Source organism: Rana temporaria, chromosome 2, assembly GCF_905171775.1.
Source record: "Rana temporaria chromosome 2, aRanTem1.1, whole genome shotgun sequence".
Lineage (NCBI taxonomy): Eukaryota > Metazoa > Chordata > Amphibia > Anura > Ranidae > Rana > Rana temporaria.
In genome coordinates this window covers 392,947,055-392,966,216 of record NC_053490.1, presented here as the reverse complement: position 1 = coordinate 392,966,216, position 19,162 = coordinate 392,947,055, and the positions used below count along the sequence as shown (strand labels likewise).

Below are 19,162 nucleotides of genomic sequence, written 5' to 3'. Positions count from 1 at the left end.
TATTTTCCAGCACTACCTTAACCCTCTTAGGGCATGGAGTTCACCAGAGATTTGCAGGTTGCCACAAGAGTCCTCTTCCACTCCTCCATGACGACATCACGGAGCTGGTAGATGTTAGAGACCTTGCACTCCTCCAACTTCCATTTGAGGATGCTCAATAGGTATTAGGTCTATGGACATGCTTGACCAGTCCATCACTTTTACTCTCAGATACTTTAGTAAGGCAGTGGTCATCTTGGAGGTGTGTTTGGGGTCTTTATCATGATGGAATACTGCCCTGCGGCCCAGTCTCTGATAGGAAGGGATCATGCTCTGCTTCAGTATGTCACAGTACATGTTAGAATTCATGGTTCCCTCAATGAACTGTAGCTCCCCAGTTTCGGCAGGACTCATGCAGCCCCACCACCAAGCTTGACTGTAGGCAAGACACACTTGTCATTGTACACCTCACCTGGTTGCCGTCCCACATGCTTGACACCATCTGAACCAAATACATTTATCTTGGTCTCATCAGACCAGTAATCCATGTCCTTAGTCTGCTTGTCTTCAGCAAACTGTTTGCAGACTTTTTTGTGCATCATCATTAGAAGAGGCTTTCTGGGACGACTGCAATGCAGACCAATTTGATGCAGTGTGTGGCGTATGGTCTGGGCACTGACAGGCTGACCCCCCAACCCCTTCAAACTCTGCAGCAATGCTGGCAGCACTCATACATATATTTCCCAAAGACAACCTCTGGATATGATCCTGGATTTGGTCGACCATGGCGAGGCCTGGACAGATAATAAGGCTGTGTCTGACAGTTACATTATTAAACATTTCCAGCCCATGCCAATTCTGGCATTCCTCTCCAATATCTAAAAAACATAATATATTTTGCTAGAAAATGATTTAGAACCCCCAAACATCAGAGGCCCTAGAGAATAAAATGGTGGGTATTGCATATTTTTATGTCACACAACATTTGCACAGTGGTTTTCAAACGCACTTCTTTTTGTAAAAATACACTTTAATGAATTTTAATGCACAAAAACACATTATAATACCCAATTGTTTGGTAAAATACAAAAGATGTTGTTGTGCCGAGTAAATAGATACCAAACATGCCATGCTTTAAAATTGCGTCAACCAGTAGAACGGCGCCAAATTATGGTACCTAAAAATCTCCATAGGCAATGCCTATACAAGTTACCAGTTTAGAGTAAGACAAAAGGTCTGGTGCTAAAATGATTGCTCTTGCTCTGACGTTCATGCGATACCTCACATGTGTGGTGCATTTGGTGTTTATATATGCGTGCGGGACCTACGAGTCCTCTTTGTGGAGAGATCTGGGGTCAATGAAACAGATCAGACACAGATTGGTCTGATCAGCTGCTTCCCTGGCCGGTAACAGCCAGGTAAACAAAGAACAGAAACAGAAAGTGACAAAATCCTCATTGCTGATGTCACATAGTGGGAGGAACAACATCTGTTGCTCTCACTGTGTGCCTGGAGCTTGATGCCACTGGTCGCATCCTTACTGGGTTCTCTGATTGCATGGGAGAGTCTGGTAAAGGTGGCGATGGCAGGAGGTGGATGTGACCCCCTTCTGCTGTCTGTAAAAGTAAATCAGTAGTTCATTAGCTCAGATCGCTTTTATTTTGTAGGTAATCGCTGGCCCTAAATAATGATATCTCAATCATTGCTGCAGCAATGACCGAGCTATTACCCTTCCCGTCTAAAAGGAAGTTTATAAACGTACGGCAGAAGGAAGTGGTTAAATAGATATATGCTGTAGATATACTCTGAACCCTGAAGTGTTAATTTGCAGGTCGAAGGCTTCATATTTTTATCAATGAAACCTCCAGCCTGCACGATGTCCATGTCAAGGCTGACATAATCATCATATGATCAGGAACATCTCATGCCGCGTACACACAATAATTTTTCGGGTTGTAAAAAACAACGTTTTCCAGGCTCTAGAAAAAACAACGTTTTTTTCAACTTGATCATTAAAACGGCCTTGCCTACACACGATCGTGAAAAAAAAAATGCTCTAGCACAGCGCGGTGACGTACAACACGTATGACGGCACTATAAAGGGGAAGTTCCATTCGGATGGCGCCACCCTTTGGGCTGCTTTAGCTGATTTTGTGTTAGTAAAAGACGATTCGCGCTTTTCTGTCTGTTACAGCGTGATGAATGTGCTTACTCCATTACGAACGCTAGTTTTACCAGAACGAGCGCTTCCGTCTCATAACTTACTTCTAAACATGCGCGGATTTTTCACGTCGTTAAAGCCCACACGACCATTTTTTATAACCCGAAAAACGACAACATTAAAAACGTCGTGAAATAATAGAGCGTGTTCGAAAAAAAATTGGCCCGTTTTTCAGAACCCGAAAAATGCTCTGAAGCCCACACACGATCGTTTTTAATGACATTAAAAAAAAACTTTATTTTTTACAACCCGAAAAATGATCGTGTGTACGTGGAATCAGATTTGGAAATGTTAAGCAACAGTTTGTTGGCATGAAGTTTAAATAGAAACGGCAAACAAATATAAAAGACTATTCTTTACAGTGAAATAAATAAATAGAAACAGCATTCCCATCAGCTTATCACACACATTACAATCTGTTTGTACAATTTCCGTTAGATTTTTATATGTTTGTTAGGTCCTCATATTAGGCTAGGTTCAAACATATGCAGACCTAATCCACTGCGCAGAGGTGCTATTATTTCTTAAACACTTGCCGCTTGCCCACAGCACATTTACTGCAGGCAGGTGGCATCTCCAGGCTAAGAAATGTACTGGTACATCATGGCTATCTTCCTGGCGTTTGGGCACACTGTGCACACACCCTGCTAGTCTGTGCTATGTTTGGCCACAGCACGAGTGTGTTAGTAGGTTACACCCAACAGTGTTGCCAACCTCCCAATGTGAAATTTACTGACAGGACGCCCAAAATTTACAAACAGCACCAATTTATTACTGGCAACAATCATGAAACTTACTGACAGAGCCACGTCTTTTACTGCCACTTCATAAAAGTACATCAAATGGACATTTTAATAGCAAAACAGTGCAAATATAAATATTTAAGCTATATATATATATATAGCTAGTGCTATTAGCACTGGCCCATATTCAAGAAGCAATTGCGCCTGCGTAACCATAGGTTACACAGCGCAATTGCTTACTTGCTCCGGCGTTACGAATGCTCCTGATTCAGGAACATCGTAACGCCGACTGCAGCCTAAAATCTGCGTGGCATAAGGCTCTTATGCCACGCAGATTTTAGGCTGCATTCTTGCGATGACTGCTAGGGGGCGCTCCCATTGTGCTCAGTGTATAGTATGCAAATTGCATACTAACACCGATTCACAATGTTGCGTGGGCCCTGCGTACGGAAGTTACGGAGTTTCCGTACGGCGTCTTTAGCGTAAGGCTGCCCCTTCTAATAGTAGGGGCAGCCAATGCTAAAGTATACCTGCCGTTCCCGCGTCGTGAAATTTGAATTTCACGTCGTTTGCGTAAGTGATTCGTGAATGGCGCTGGACGCCATTCACGTTCACTTGGAAGCAAATGACGTCCTTGCGACGTCATTTGCCGCAATGCACGTCGGGAAAGTTTCCCGACGGAGCATGCGCTCGGCGCGGGAGCGCGTCTAATTTAAATGATTCCCGCCCCCTACGGGATCATTTACATTAGGCGGCCTTACGCAGGGCAATTTTAAAGAGCGCACACGCAATTTACGGAGCTACTGCTACGTGAATCGCGCGCAGCGCAGATTATTTACGGGGGCGCAGGGCAAAAACGCTGCCCTGTGCCTCCGTAAAAAAGGGGCAAATCGTACCTGAATCTGGGCCAATGTGTTTAAGTTATAAGAAAAGTCAAAAAACATATTTCTTCATTTCCATGAAGATCAGGTGAAAATAACCCAGCAGTTTTGTCACCTGCGTCCAGCTGGAGAGATTTCCCTTAAATTTCAATTTCAGTCCCCTAGATAATTAGCCATCGACACAGAAATTAAGGGGAAATCTCAGGTAGCCACCAGGATCAATAGAATTGAGGTCCCCTCAAATTCTCTTCTAGATTTGGTGGAATGGTAAACAGGGCAACTGGAGGGTGAATCTCCCCAACTGGAGCACAGAGACATTATTAACCACTTGAGGCCCAGAGGACATCATATGACATCCTGGGCTTTGTGGGGCTATATCTGAATGATAACTGCAGCTACAGGCATCATTCAGATATTAGCATTTTCAGCCAGCAATTTCCTTATACCATAGGAGCAATCATAGCGGCTGTTCCACCGCTTGATCATTCCTTCGGGCCAGTGGCGGCTGGTGAAGTTTTAGGATTGGGGGCGCAAACCCCCGCCCCTCCATGTTTGGCCCCTCCCATTTCTCGCAAGCCACGCCCCTTATATAATCCACCTACTCCGTCCCCTGTATTCCACTTGCTTCCACTCATAGTTTCAGGAGTATACAGCTCAGCATCACAGGACAGAGTATATAGCCCCAGAATTACAGGACAGAGTATAAAGGTATATGGTATATAGCGCAGCCTTACAGATCGGCGCAAACCAACTGAAAAATTACACTGTTAAAAATGAGGTGTTCCCTCTATAATGAGGGGTTCCCACCTGTAAATTGCACGTATCTGCATTCTGCAACCTGTAAATAGCACTCAGTGGCGTCTCCAGCTTTCATATTTAGGGGGGGAACTGGGGCTTAGGTGCATGCAATCCACCATCTTTGTCCAGTTTTTCTCTCACTGCTGGGACTTGTAGTCCCATAGATGGTGGATTGCATGCACCTGAGCCCCAGGAGAAGATGGAGAACGACAAGTCCCAGCAGGTTATAATATAAGGCTCCGAGGTGGATGGATGTCCAGACACCCATCCACCTCGGAGCCTTATATTATAACCTACTGGGACTTGTAGTTCTCCATCGTCTCCTGGGACTCAGGTGCATGCAATCCACACCCATTCACCTCAGAGCCTTATTGTATGTATAACCTGCTGTGACTTGTAGTTCTCCATCGTCTCCTGGGGCTCGGGTGCATGCAATCCACCATCTTTGTCCAGTTTTTTTTTATGGGCTGGCCGCCACTGTGCAAGAGAGAAACGGCTTACATGTTTCGCACACGAATTGTGCTTTGTCAAAGGGTTTTTTGAGCACCCTGCAGTGAGGAGATCATGCTGTTGGAGCCAGCTCACTTGTGAGCAGCGTGGACCTTTTGTTAAATGCACTGCAAACTGGACCAAAGCAGTGCAGGAACCTGATTTCAAAATCGAACCGTTATGAGTTGCATTGATGTGAACGGGCACCCCTGAAAACAATGAGATTTCCCATGTCATGCAATTCTGTGCGACTCAAGTCAAATCGTAATTCACGCTTAGGTGAACCAGGCCTTACCTCTAAACAGATCAGCATATCAAGGTTGATGGCCAGGGTGTAATACCAAGACAGTATTATATTTCTACAGATAGTTAATTTATTCATTAAGCGTGCTATACTGATGTTCCTGGGTCATGATATCTAACTCATATATTATGCACATTTTATTCACAGGCAGCGATAGTGATCATGACTATGAAGAACTGGACAAAGACATGAAGAGTCAATTAAAAATTGTGACTGAAATTACCAACTGAAAAAGGATTTGAGACACACCAAAGCACTTCAAAACCACAGATAAAAATGAACCCATAGTTTATAAACAGTTTCCAGTGCAGCTTAAGGTGTGATGGCCTATTTATTGCATAGAAGTATTTGTTTACACAAAAGAGTTTTCTGCCATGCAACTTTTCTTTCATATGTGTAGCACTACCCCCGTAGGAGCTGCTGGTTTAGATTTGGGCCTGCCGTTACCTTACTGTTCCATACGCTCATTGCAGGGGTTGTCCTTAAAGAGTTGTCCTTAAAGTGGTTGTAAACCCTCGGAGACTACATTATTAAAAAAATTAGCCCATAACACAGGCAGTTGATCACTGCCTGTGAAAGTGTACTCACCGCTACATTTACCTGTAAAATTTTATTTTTATTTTCAATGACGTCACCGCGCTTGCGCACTTTTGACCCTCAAAACCGGCATCTAAAGTTTGTCCGGTTTTCATTTTCATTGTTTCCGGCACTGAATCTGAGCGAACTTCCCCTCTGTCCGCACAGAGGAGAAGTCTCGCGTTATAATCCTTCTACTGTTTCTGATACTCCCCCCTCTCCTTGCCAGTGCTTTTGCATTTGCCACGTATCTTGGTTGACATGGTAACGGCAATTGACATTGAGGCTTGGTTTCGGCGCTACGGCGCACGCGCGAGATTTCGAACAGGGACTCCGTAAGGGCGGAAGTAATGCCAGATAAGGATTCACTGAACAGCACAAAGAATGGCGATTTCAATACCCGGAAGTAGGGAGAACAACAACAGGAGATAAAGGGTATTTGCGGGCCTCGTTTTTCTAAATGTTATATGTAATATGCATTGCCATGCCCTTGTGTAACATAATATTTCAAAAATAGAAAAAATCGGCCGGGGTTTACAACCGCTTTAAGAATGTCTGCACCAACACAAAGTCTTTTTCACGGGTTTTATTAACAAAGTTCTCCAACAGAAAGGTAGAGGGACAGGGAAAGACTCAGGCACTTTCACTTTGCTGATCACGGGTACCACTTAGATCCAGAGGATAAACTCAGCTCCACACTGGATCGTAGCAGCCACCAGATAGGCCTACTCTCTCCAGCCTAGCAGCTGGTGCGAAGCTCGACAAAGTCTCTGCCACAGACTTGATGAGTGTCGTCAGGCCGTCCCACAATCTTCTGCCACAAGATCATGTAACGACTGCACACTCGATATAGTTCCAACAAAGTTACACGACTCACGGTGCCAAGAATCTTTCAGCTGGACTGGCAGCACAGTGAGGTAAATTCGCCAGGGTACGTCCATTAATTGAATCCCACTGGTTTAGCTTCCTTACATAGATGAGTTAGCGAAGGACCATCTCTGGATCAGTAGGCCCCAGAAACTCCTGGGCCTACTCTCCGTTGCTAGGCCTGGGGCCAGCCGGCCCCGAGGCTACAAAACAGCTCAACATCCCTGAGGCCAGGAGGGCCCTCAGGTCGGGATCAGAAGACGAACCCAGCTAAATGGCGTCTGTCCCTTAAGTACCCCCCCAGAATGCACAGTGTGTTTACCACGCCCCCCGAGCCTCTTCTGAGCGAGAGATACCCAATACGTCCACCCTGTTGCCTTTCCAACCATGACAAGTGGTGACAGCAACACCTACCGTCAGGGGGAAACTTGGGCAACCCAGCTAAACTGAACTGAACAGAACCAACAATTTAGAATAATCATCCTGAGCCAAAACTACTGCTCAGGCAACTATAATTTAACACATAGCGCCCACTCATTGGGAGCAGGGCGCTACATATGTAATAACTGTATGTTCTTAATAAAGCATAGTAGCCGAATGTCTGACAACATCGACCAGTTCAATATGTGTATGGCAGCTGTTTGGTCGGCTTTTGTTGAACGTGCATGCTGGAAACCAGTAGCCAACTGGCTCCGATCAGCGCTTTTAGCCAATGGCTAAGAGCGCTGACTGGAGTGTTCTGGCAGGGGGGCATCCCGCTCTCAGAACACAACAGCTCAGTGGGAGAGATCGCTGTAATAACATCGGATTGTTAGTAAAGCAGCTCTGATTGGAGCTGTCAGGTTTTATTTTCCGTTCAACACCGCTAGGTTATAGGGGACAAAAACATGATGTGTATTAGGCTTAAGAGATCAATGAGTGCAATTTTTAGTGCAGCAACCATTTTAAGGCTTGTATTAACTTGTGGAAATATTTAAATAGCACTTAGAAACTGAAACCTAAGCATAGTGGTTCCCTTAACTGGTTATATTACAATATCATGTGACAGATTCGTTCAGCAACGTGTAACGGTTTATGTGAAATCTCCATTAATAACTGTAAAATATTGTAATTATGAATATATTTCATTTGGCTTGCATCTATGAAAGCCGGGCAAAAGGGTGTTACAGAAGCGCCTGGTAGAGCAGACATTGCAGAGGCAAGACTTGTATATTCAAACCACGGAGAGACAATTGATCATTGTTTTACACCCACTCCCTACAAAGGATCCATTGAAGGGAGCCCCGCCTGTAATCAATACCTAACTTCCTGGGAAAATTCAATTAAATCTCCTGGCCAGAACAGTCACCAGGACTTGCAAGAAAGGGGGCTGATTTATGTAGTAAGCCCTCCAATCATGAGCCAAGCTAGGCCAACCTATGGGGTATCAGGATAAAGAGATATACTCAGAGGAGAGATAGAAGGGAGCTCTCTTTATGAAAGGGTAGCCTGAAGGATGGTTCTAAAGGGTAACTATGGGAAAGGTCTGTCTTACATGGAACGGCACACGCTTGTACTTTAATGTTTTAGAGCAGGGGTCCTCAAACTATGGCCCTCCAGTTTTTCAGGAACTACAATTCCCATAATGCCTAGTCATGCCTGTGAATGTCAGAGTTTTACAATGCCTCATGGGACATGAAGGTCCCTGTTTTAGAATATGCTCTTTATTCCTCCATGTATATGTTTGTATTTTAACCTACTATTTCCTGCTTTTTTAAGACTATAGATAGTTTTTGTGTATTAGATTAGACTTTGTATAGAAAGTAATATAAATAAATAAGTAAATAGTAAATAAATGTTTATTATGTTAAACGCTTTCACTTCTGGTCAAAAGAACTCTTATTTAACCCATATCATATCTTTGAGATATTAAATCTTGAATATAGGTTTTAAAGGTTAACAAAAGCACGCCTAAATACTCCAATGGAAGTTAGTATTCTAGTTTTCTGGGTGGGTGGATAACGAACTGATACTTCTATGTACCAAATCACTAGGATATCTACCCTACCTTTATTTCAACTATATTAATCCAGTAAATTTCCTCCTACATAGTCAATGAACTATGCCCGATATTTAGCATTACAGTAAACTTGCAAAATAGAATGATTCTCCCCAAGGGGTTGTTTAGCAGCTAAATATTCCAATCAAGATTCAATTTAATAAAATCTTTATTTAAATATAGCGGCCTGCTCCTGTTGGGCTGGCGCTGCTTTAAATTTAGGGGAAAGTCTGAGAGTTAATTGACTCAGACATGTCTGATTTTGAGCAAATTTGACTTCTGTTCCAGCCATGGCTGTGCTGTGAGTGACCACTATTGTTTGCCTGGGGTGATGTTCCTACTCCAGGCCAAGGGTGGCAGCAGCTAGGTCAAGGTGATTTGAGTATTTTCCCTGGGAGCCAATCAGTGGGGGTTGATCATCCCGCTGTGCATGCTGGGGAGGGGTACTTAAGGAACAGAGGTCATTGGTCCGGGGTCGTCGTCGGTCCTGGTCTGTCGTCCCACCACCCCGTGTGTGGCCCTCCTGGCCAGGGGTGCGTGTTCCTGTAATCCTGGCTTCGGATCATGTTGGTCTGGGGTTGTGATCTTCTAAGTAGGCCCAGTAAGCAGATTGGGTCTGCGTTTTCAAGGGTGATCCTGTGCTGTCCGTCCTGGAGGGAGGGAGCCGCTTGATGAAAGAACTATTTTGGAGAGGACCAAGCACGAGGCTGGTATCTGAAGGGAGGCCTTGAACTTCATTGAAGGATGCACTGTTTACTGAAAGGCTTGATGGTGATCGCCTGTCAGTTTCGTCACTCTGAAAGAAGTTAATCTGGAGAGATCCGGGTGTTGAATCCTGTGCTACAAGGATTTTGGACCGAAAGTGTCTCCATTTGTGGGAAGGTCTGTGGCAGAGACTGCTCCCTATTCCGTGTGCCTTTCTGGCTACTAGGCTAGTGAGGGAAACCTATCCGGGTGCGCAATACCCACTCTGGCTAGAGTGGCGACAAAAGCTGTGTCGCAGGAAACAGGAGTGTTCCCCCATTGAAATACTGCACCTGAACCTATTTACCGGTTACCCTTCCAACCTTTCAATCACTTTTTTTATTCTTCTAACAAGTTCAGCAAATAAATCTTTAAAAATGTAAGTGTAACGTGTGGACCATGAACTTTCTCTACTTTCATCCATCACCCTGGACGGCGAGGAAATAGAGGTAACATGCCACCCAAAAATATTCAGCAGCTCCTTCAGAGGTAGTGCTACATAAACAAAATCAGATTCAAAATTGTAATGGAATTAACCACTTCCATACCGGGCACATATATCACCTCTGCGGTTTTTATTTTTTGCGCTATAAAACAAAAAAAGCAACAATTTTGAAAAAAAATTCAATATTTTTTACTTGTTGCTATAATAAATAGCCAAATTTTTTTTTCCAAAAATTTTTTTCTCAGTTTAGGTCTATACGTATTATTCTACATATTTTTGGTAATTTTTTGGTATTTTTGGAAAAAAAAAAATCGCAATAAGCGCTTACAAAATATGGGACAGAATTATTATTATTATTATTATTATTTTTTTTTTTTTTTTACTAGTAATGGCGGCGATCTGCGATTTTTTTTTATTGGGACTGCGACATTATGGCGGACACATCGGACACTTTTGACACATTTTTGGCGCCATTCACATTTATACTGCGATCAGTGCTATAAAAATGCACTAATTACTGTATAAATGTGACTGGCATTGAAGGGGTTAACACTAGGGGGTGAGGAAGGGGTTAAATGTGTAGCCTGGGTGTGTTCTAACTGTGGGGGAAGGGGGGTGACTGGGGGAGGTGACCGATCTATGTCCCTATGTACAAGAGACACAGATCGGTCTCCTCTGTCCCCTGACAGGACGTGGAGCTCTGTGTTTACACACAGAGCTCCACGTCCCTGCTCTGTCACTGCTGATCGTGGGTGCCTGGCGGACATCGCGACCGCCAGGCACGCGCATCGGCATCTCGGGGACGCGCCCCCCAGTGGCCGGAGGAATCCAGGACGTCAATTGACGTCCTGTTGAGTTTCCAGAGCCACTGTGAAGCCGTCATTTTACATGCGGCTGGTATTCAAGTGGTTAAAATATGAGTTCTGGCTACAAGTATACACAAACCATGTTCCATTGCAGCTGACAAATATCACACAACTGTAATGCCTCGTACACACTGGCAAACATGTACGATGAAAACGGTCCGCCGGACCGTTTTCAGCGGACATGCCCGCCCGGAGATTTCTGTATGATGGCTGTACACACCATCATATAGAAATGAGAGACAATCCGCGCGGACAGACAGCGCGGTGACGTGTTTGCGCCGTCGCCGCGACGTGCGCGACGCTGAAAGGTCAATGCTTCCACGCATGCATCAAAGTCATTCGACGCATGCGAGGGATGGCGGCCGCTCGGACATGTACGGTAAGTCTGTACAGACGACCGAACATGTCCGACGGACAGGATTCCAGCGGGCATGTTTCTAAGCAAGTTTAGAAACATTTGTCCGCTCGAAAACGGTCTGGCGGGCAAATGTACGCTGGAATCCTGTCCGATCGGCCGTACACATGACCGAACATGTCTGCTGAAACTGATCCGCGGACCAGTTTCAGCAGACATGTTCGGTCGTGTGTACGGGGCCATAGTTGTCACTACATTACAATAATGATATCCACATGAACACCCCTGTAAACTTGTGACTGGAAAGAAATTCTCTGGGACATACAATATGACACTGAATGTTTAAAATCTCTAGGAATGTTTACAATAAAAATAACTTACTTTTTGTGAACCTGAACTTAAAAAGTTAAAGCGGTTGTAAAATGTTTTTTTTTTTTCTAAAAAAGGTTCCTTTAAGCTAGGGCATTGTTGGTTCACTTACCTTTTCCTTCGATTTCCCTTCTAAATGATTTTTTTCTTTCTTTTCTTTGTCTGAAGTTCTCACTTCCTGTTCCTCCTCAGTAAGCTGTTCTGGCTGACTAACCCCCATGGATGATGGGGGCAAACTTACAGAGGAGAAACAGGAAGTGAGAAATTCAGACAAAGAAAAAAAGTTTTTAGAAAGGAAATAGAAGGAAAAGGTAAGTGAACCAACAATGCACTAGCTTAATGGAACCTATTTACAAAATAAAAAACAAACCTTTACAACCCCTGATTTGCTATATTATAGGAACATCTAGAAGTATTATATGGTTAATTACACCTTTACAAGAAAATTGTCTATGCAGTTAAGAGGAGCAAATAGATAAAAACAAAGGGCCAAATCCTCAGCCAGGCGGCGTAACTTAACTTTCAGCAGTTAAGTTACACTGACTTAAAGTTTTTACCTAAGTGCCTGATCCACAAAGCACTTACGTAAAAATTTCAAGCCGTGTAAGTTAAGTGCCGCCGTCGTAAGGCGTTCCTCCTCTCCGGGGGGCGTTTACAATTTAAATGAGGCGCGCTCCCGCGCCGGCCGTACTGCGCATGCGTGTGACGTCATTTTCCCGACGTGCATCGCGCGAACGTAATTGACGCCGGGCGGCTTTGTGGATTGCGACGGGACACTAAAGTTGCGACGGGTGAAAAAAAGACGCGCCGGGAAAACAAATAATTAAAACAAAAAATGACAGCGTCGCTCAGCATGCATTCCTGAGAGGGAGAACTCCATGCCAATTTTCAACGAAAAAACCGGCATGGGTTCCCCCCCAGGAGCATACCAGGCCCTTAGGTCTGTTATGGGTTGTAAGGAGACCCCCCTCCGCCGAAAAATCGACGTAGGGGGTCCCCCTACAATCCATACCAGACCCGTATCCAAAGCACGCTACCCGGCCAGCCAGGAAGGGAGTGGGGACGAGCGAGCGCCCCCCCCCTCCTGAGCCGTGCCAGGCCGCATGCCCTCAACATGGGGGGGTTGGGTGCTCTGGGGCAGGGGGGCGCACTGCGGGCCCCCCCACCCCAGAGCACCCTGTCCCCATGTTGATGAGGACAGGACCTCTTCCCGACAACCCTTGCCGTTGGTTGTCGGGGTATGCGGGCGGGGGCTTATCGGAATCCGGGAGTCCCCTTTAATAAGGGGGCCCCCAGATACCGGCCCCCCACCCTAAGTGAATGGATATGGGGTACATCGTACCCCTACCCATTCACCTGTAGGCAAAAAGTAAAATGTAGTAAACACACAACACAAGGCTTTTTAAAATAATTTATTATTCTGCTCCGGATGCCCCCCCTGTCTTCGTTATTAGCTCAATTAGCAGGGGGGGCTTCTTCTTCCGCTCTCCGGGGGTCTTCCGCTCTCCGGGGGGGCTTCTCCGGACTCCGGGGGGGGCTTCTCCGGACTCCGGGGGGGGCTTCTCCGGGCTCCGGGGGGCTTCTTCCATCTTCTCCCCTCTTCCGCTGTTGACTCGGCGAACCCCGGTTCTTCTGCAGCTCTCCGGTGCCTTCTTCTTCAGCGCTGGCTGCCTGCTATGTTTGTGTGTTAGCTCGATTTCAAACAGGCAGCCAGCGCGGTCTTCTGTGGCGTCATCTTCTCTTCTGTTCTTCTCCCCTCTTCCGATGTTGCCTCGTCGCCTGTTGTCGCTGTAATGATGGAAGCGCGCCTTGCATCCCATTTATATAGGCATCACCGTCCCATCATGCTCCGGTAGGTACCCACGTGGTGGGTGCCTACCCACGTGCACCCACCACGTGGGTACCTGCCGGAGCATGATGGGACGGTGATGCCTATATAAATGGGATGCAAGGCGCGCTTCCATCATTACAGCGACAACAGGCGACGAGGCAACATCGGAAGAGGGGAGAAGAACAGAAGAGAAGATGACGCCACAGAAGACCGCGCTGGCTGCCTGTTTGAAATCGAGCTAACACACAAACATAGCAGGCAGCCAGCGCTGAAGAAGAAGGCACCGGAGAGCTGCAGAAGAACCGGGGTTCGCCGAGTCAACAGCGGAAGAGGGGAGAAGATGGAAGAAGCCCCCCGGAGTCCGGAGAAGCCCCCCCCGGAGTCCGGAGAAGCCCCCCCGGAGAGCGGAGAAGACCCCCGGAGAGTGGAAGACCCCCGGAGAGCGGAAGAAGAAGCCCCCCCTGCTAATTGAGCTAATAACGAAGACAGGGGGGGCATCCGGAGCAGAATAATAAATTATTTTAAAAAGCCTTGTGTTGTGTGTTTACTACATTTTACTTTTTGCCTACAGGTGAATGGGTAGGGGTACGATGTACCCCATATCCATTCACTTAGGGTGGGGGGCCGGTATCTGGGGGCCCCCTTATTAAAGGGGACTCCCAGATTCCGATAAGCCCCCGCCCGCATACCCCGACAACCAACGGCAAGGGTTGTCGGGAAGAGGTCCTGTCCTCATCAACATGGGGACAGGGTGCTCTGGGGTGGGGGGGCCCGCAGTGCGCCCCCCTGCCCCAGAGCACCCAACCCCCCCATGTTGAGGGCATGCGGCCTGGCCCGGCTCAGGAGGGGGGGGGACGCTCGCTCGTCCCCACTCCCATTCCTGACCGGCCGGGTAGCGTGCTTTGGATACGGGTCTGGTATGGATTGTAGGGGGACCCCCTACGTCAATTTTTCGGCGTAGGGGGGTCTCCTTACAACCCATAACAGACCTACGGGCCTGGTATGCTCCTGGGGGGGAACCCATGCCGGTTTGGATTTTACAAATTGCCGTGGAGTTCTCCCTCGGGAATGCATACCAAATGCCGTCGCTTGAATGGGCCTTTACAAGGTGTGACTAACTTTACACTTTGTAAAAGCAGCCCTAGTTTTACACCAGGCAAACTAACACTTACGGCGAAAAAACTAGGCACAAAAGCTTTGAGGATCGCCCTAAGTGCTAATTTGCATACTAGCAGAGGCATTTCGACTCGAAATGCCCCCAGTGGCGGATGCGGTACTGCATCCTAAGATCCGGCAGTGTAAGTCCCTTACAGATGTCGGATCTTCTGCCTAACTTAGGAAAACTGCTTCTGAGGATCAGTTCCAAAGTTAGAACCAGAGATACGACGGCTTACGCCGGAGTATCTCTTTTGTGGATATGGCCCAAAGGCCGGGATTCAGAAAGAACTTACGCCGACATATCTTCTGATACGTCGCGTAAGTCCACGGATGCGCCGTCGTATCTATGCGCCGTACCCACAAAACTAGATACGTCTGAAAATAGGCTTCTTCCGATGTAACTTTCCTACGCCGGCGTATGGTGGGTGCATATTTATGCTGGACACATCTGGCGCTCCCATTGATTTCATATTCAAATATGCAAATGAGGGAGATACGGCGATTCAGAAACATACGTTTGGCCGGCGCAGGCTACACGCGGTGCGCGTAAGCTGTACGTTCGGCCTAAAGTTACCCCTCATAAAGCAGGGGTAACTCTGCACCAGACTTGCACAGGTCAGCTGGAGAGCAGCTACAGCACCCCCGTTACAGACGAGCTGAGCAACCACACTTGCAGGACAACACATCTGTATGCCAACATGCCAGGGGCAGCCGTGGTCATAGCACTACTGTGTCTACAGGCACGGAGGAGGGCACGGGAGAGGATCTACAGAACGCGCATGAATGTCTTTGGCATGGGGGATTCGGAGGTGTATCGCATCTTCAGATTCAGCCCTGCTGCCATCCTGGAAATAGCCACAGCCCTGCATGATGACATCACCAGTCAGACACAACATGTACACGCAGTGCAGCCACTAGTCAAGGTACTGGCAACACTGCATTTCCTCGCCAGTGGATCTTTTCAGCGTACAAGTGGAGTCGTGGCTGGGATGTCACAATCCACCATGAGCAGATGCGTGCACCAGGTTGTCCCCGCAATCCACACAAGCATGTCCCACCACATCATCAAACCCACCCATGAGCATCTGGTCAGTTAAAGCGACGCAGTCCCGAATCGCAAAAAGGGGCCTGGTCCTTTACCTGCATTTTGGTCCGGGGCTTAAGTGGTTAAATGTTACCATGTTGCCACACTTAGGCCCCATACTCACGACCAAACATGTCTGCTGAAACTGGCCCGCAGGCCAGTTTCAGCAGACATGTTTGGTCGTGTGTGGGCGCGAGCGGGCCGAATTTCAGCAAACATTTGCCCGCCGGGCCTTTTCCCAGCAGACAAATATTCCTGGACTTGTTTTAAAACAGTCCGCTGGAATTCTGCCCGCTCGGACATGTACGGTCGTCAGTACAGACCTACCGTACATGTCCAGGCGCCCGCCGTCCCTCGCATGCGTCGAATGACTTCGACGCATGCGTGGAAGCATTTTAAAGGCGGGCCGCCCACGTCGCCGCGTCATTGTCGCGGCGACACCGCGTCATCGACGCGGCGACACCGCGGACACGCCCCGCGTATTGTTTACGCGCGGACTTCTGTACGATGGTGTGTACAACCATCGTACAGAAGCCCTCTGGCAGACATGTATGGTGAAAACGGTCCGACGGACCGCTTTCACCATACATGTTTGTCCGTGTGTACCCGGCCTTAGAGGCGCCTCTCTTCTTTTTAGCTCCTGCTGGATTTTGCTTCTAATCCCCTTGTGGAGGCTGCCATTTGTGGATGGTCATTTTATGTGTACACAACCTAACACATTGCTATAATCTTTTTATATGGACTATAAACTGAGGGACTTATGAATAAATGGTTGTGGAATGAATCATCTGAGTTTCCATTATTTCTTATGGGGAACTTTGCTTTGATATACGAGTGCTTTGGATTACAAGCATGTTTCCGGAACAAATTGTGCTCGCAATCCAAGGTTTTACTGTATCTAATTTTTTACTACATGCAAACATACAAAAATGTGTTGCACTGTTTTATACCCCATCAATAATGTAACAAACTCAAATGTAAAATATATAGTTAATAAAAGAAGGCCACAGTAAAAGTCCCAAAGTGATTTCCAAAGGTCCATCTGAAGCTCAGCATATTTAAACACCTTCAACTTCAGTGCTCCAGCCACCACCACAGAAACATGTTTACCAGAGCCCAAGACCTCACAGCCCAGGAGGACTTAAATCGCATTAAATCTCTCACAGAAGGATGGGTGACTTTCTCTATGCAGGATACCGCTTACACTAAAACCCAGTGTCACATGTGGAAGGAGGTAGAATGAACCACATAATGTAGTAATTTTCCAAGTATTTATTTAAAAAACAAGGACAGCCATGCATTACCAAGAAACAACCAGTTACTGTGGATTATCAAATCTCTTTTGCTGGCATACTTAACAGATTGTAAATTGAGGTTAATCTCAAAGTTTTAACAAGATGGTATGTGATCGTGTAACTCCTAAAATTGTATCCATATTTACATAGTTACATAGTTAGTCAGGTTGAAAAAAGACACAAGTCAATCCAGTTCAACCACAAAAAATAAAAAAACAAAATAAAAAACACAGTACAATCCTATACACCCAACTCCATACCCACAGTTGATCCAGAGGAAGGCAAAAACCCCAGCAGAGCATGATCCAATTTGCTACAGCAGGGGAAACAATTCCTTCCTGATCCCCCGAGAGGCAATCGGATTTACTCTGGATCAACTTTACCTACAAATCTTAGTACTCAGTTATTTTATGTACATTTAGGAAAGAATCCAGGCCTTTCTTAAAGCAATCTACTGAGCTGGCCAGAACCACCTCTGGAGGGAGTCTGTTCCACATTTTCATTCCTCTCCTATATGCTTAGGTACTACTTATCACATTTTGCGGGAATGTCTGATGCCGCGTAAACACGGTCGGGTTTCTCGGCGATGAAAACACCGCCGAGAAACCCGACTGGAAAACCGAGGACCGGCTTGGTCCCTTTTTCCCGTGTACACACGGCCGGTTTTTCTGACATGTCTTCTCTTGTCAGAAAAAAGGGGGCGAAGAACTGAAGTTACACTTTGCAAGGCTCAGTGAGGAGAGCCTTGACAGTGTGCTTCATATAGCACACATAATCAGAGGCTGTCAATCATCTGGAGACTAAAAGGATCTGCTTTGTTCATATTTAGTGACTGAGGTTAACAACCACTTTAAGTATTTCACTGCATTCCTTATCCCAAGACAAGACTAGCCATCAACCCTTGCAATAGGGGTGGGTAATTACATGGCTACTTTTTACACCTGACTGGAGTTCAACCTACAGTGATTGTAAAGTCTCCTTTTCTCTGAGACTTTCTCTGAGACTTTACAATCGGTGCTCAGCCACGATTAAGCACTAATGTAGTGTGAAACATGTCGGCTGTCCCTTTCTGTGGCTGCGTCTTGCTGTGTATGCCTACTTTTATTGAATAAAAACAACTTTCCGAAGTTTATCTGTGGTGCGGCTGTCCATTTTCTCCCGAATCTTCTTCATTGGCCCCTCCCTACTGTTGAGTAACCCCACAGCAAGAAGCTTGCTATGGGGAACCCGAGCCGAATCACAGCTCCCTGTGTCCATTCAGACACAGAACAGTGGCCCGGCCCCACCCCCTCTCACTTCTGATTGGCTCACTGACTTTGACTGACTTTGACTTGACTCACCAATGGTGAGAAAAAGTTTTTTGCTTAAATGTGCATCCTCACAGGGTAACACTGTGGATGCATCAGTATACATGTGCCAACGTCCCGATATATTTGAAAATGAATACTAATTTAAACTAGAAACTTGGGGCCAGATTCACAAAAGGGATACGACGGCGTTTCTCCTGATACGCCGTCGTATCCCTGTTTCTATCTATGCGACTGATTCATAGAATCAGTTACGCATAGATATCCCTAAGATCCGACAGGTGTAATAGTTTTACACTGTCGGATCTTAGGATGCAGTACCGCGGCCGCCACTGGGGGGAGTTTGCGTCGTAAACCAGCGTCGGGTATGCAAATTAGGAGTTACGGCCGATCCACAAAGGTTTTTCGCGTTCGCTGCTTCGTCCGTAGTCAAGTTTCCCGTCGCAAAGTTAGTCTTTTTTTTTGGTGCCCTAACTTTAGTCAGCAAGTTTATTGCTGTCTAAAGTATGGCCGTCGTTCCCGCGTCGAAATTCAAAATTTAACGTCGTTTGCGTAAGCCATCCGGGAATACGGAAGTACGCTACGCGCGTCGCCGTTCAAAAAAATGACATCACGGCGCGCAAAGCACGGCGGGAGTTAGGAAACGGAGCATGCGCAGTAGGTCCGGCGCGGGAGCGCGCCTAATTTAAATGGCACACGCCCATTTGAATTGGCCCGCCTTGCGCCGGAGGCCGCGGGCGTAGTTTTCATCGCAAATGCTTGGTGAATCAGGCACTTGCGATGAAAAATTGCGGCGGTGTAACTTATCTAGG

The 19,162-nt window shown here is 46.6% G+C and overlaps 1 protein-coding gene across 2 annotated transcripts in view; it reads left to right on the top strand.

Annotated features, from left to right (window-relative positions):
• THEMIS2 (thymocyte selection associated family member 2) overlaps positions 1–6,726 on the top strand; it is an 82,482-nt gene extending 75,756 nt beyond the window's left edge. For both annotated transcript variants that reach the window (XM_040338046.1, XM_040338045.1), the window contains exon 6: positions 5,563–6,726. In XM_040338046.1, coding sequence (XP_040193980.1) covers positions 5,563–5,645 — 83 coding nt within the window. In that variant the 3' untranslated portion in view covers positions 5,646–6,726. The remainder of the gene's footprint in view (positions 1–5,562) is intronic.
• The last annotated feature ends 12,436 nt before the right edge of the window (positions 6,727–19,162 follow it).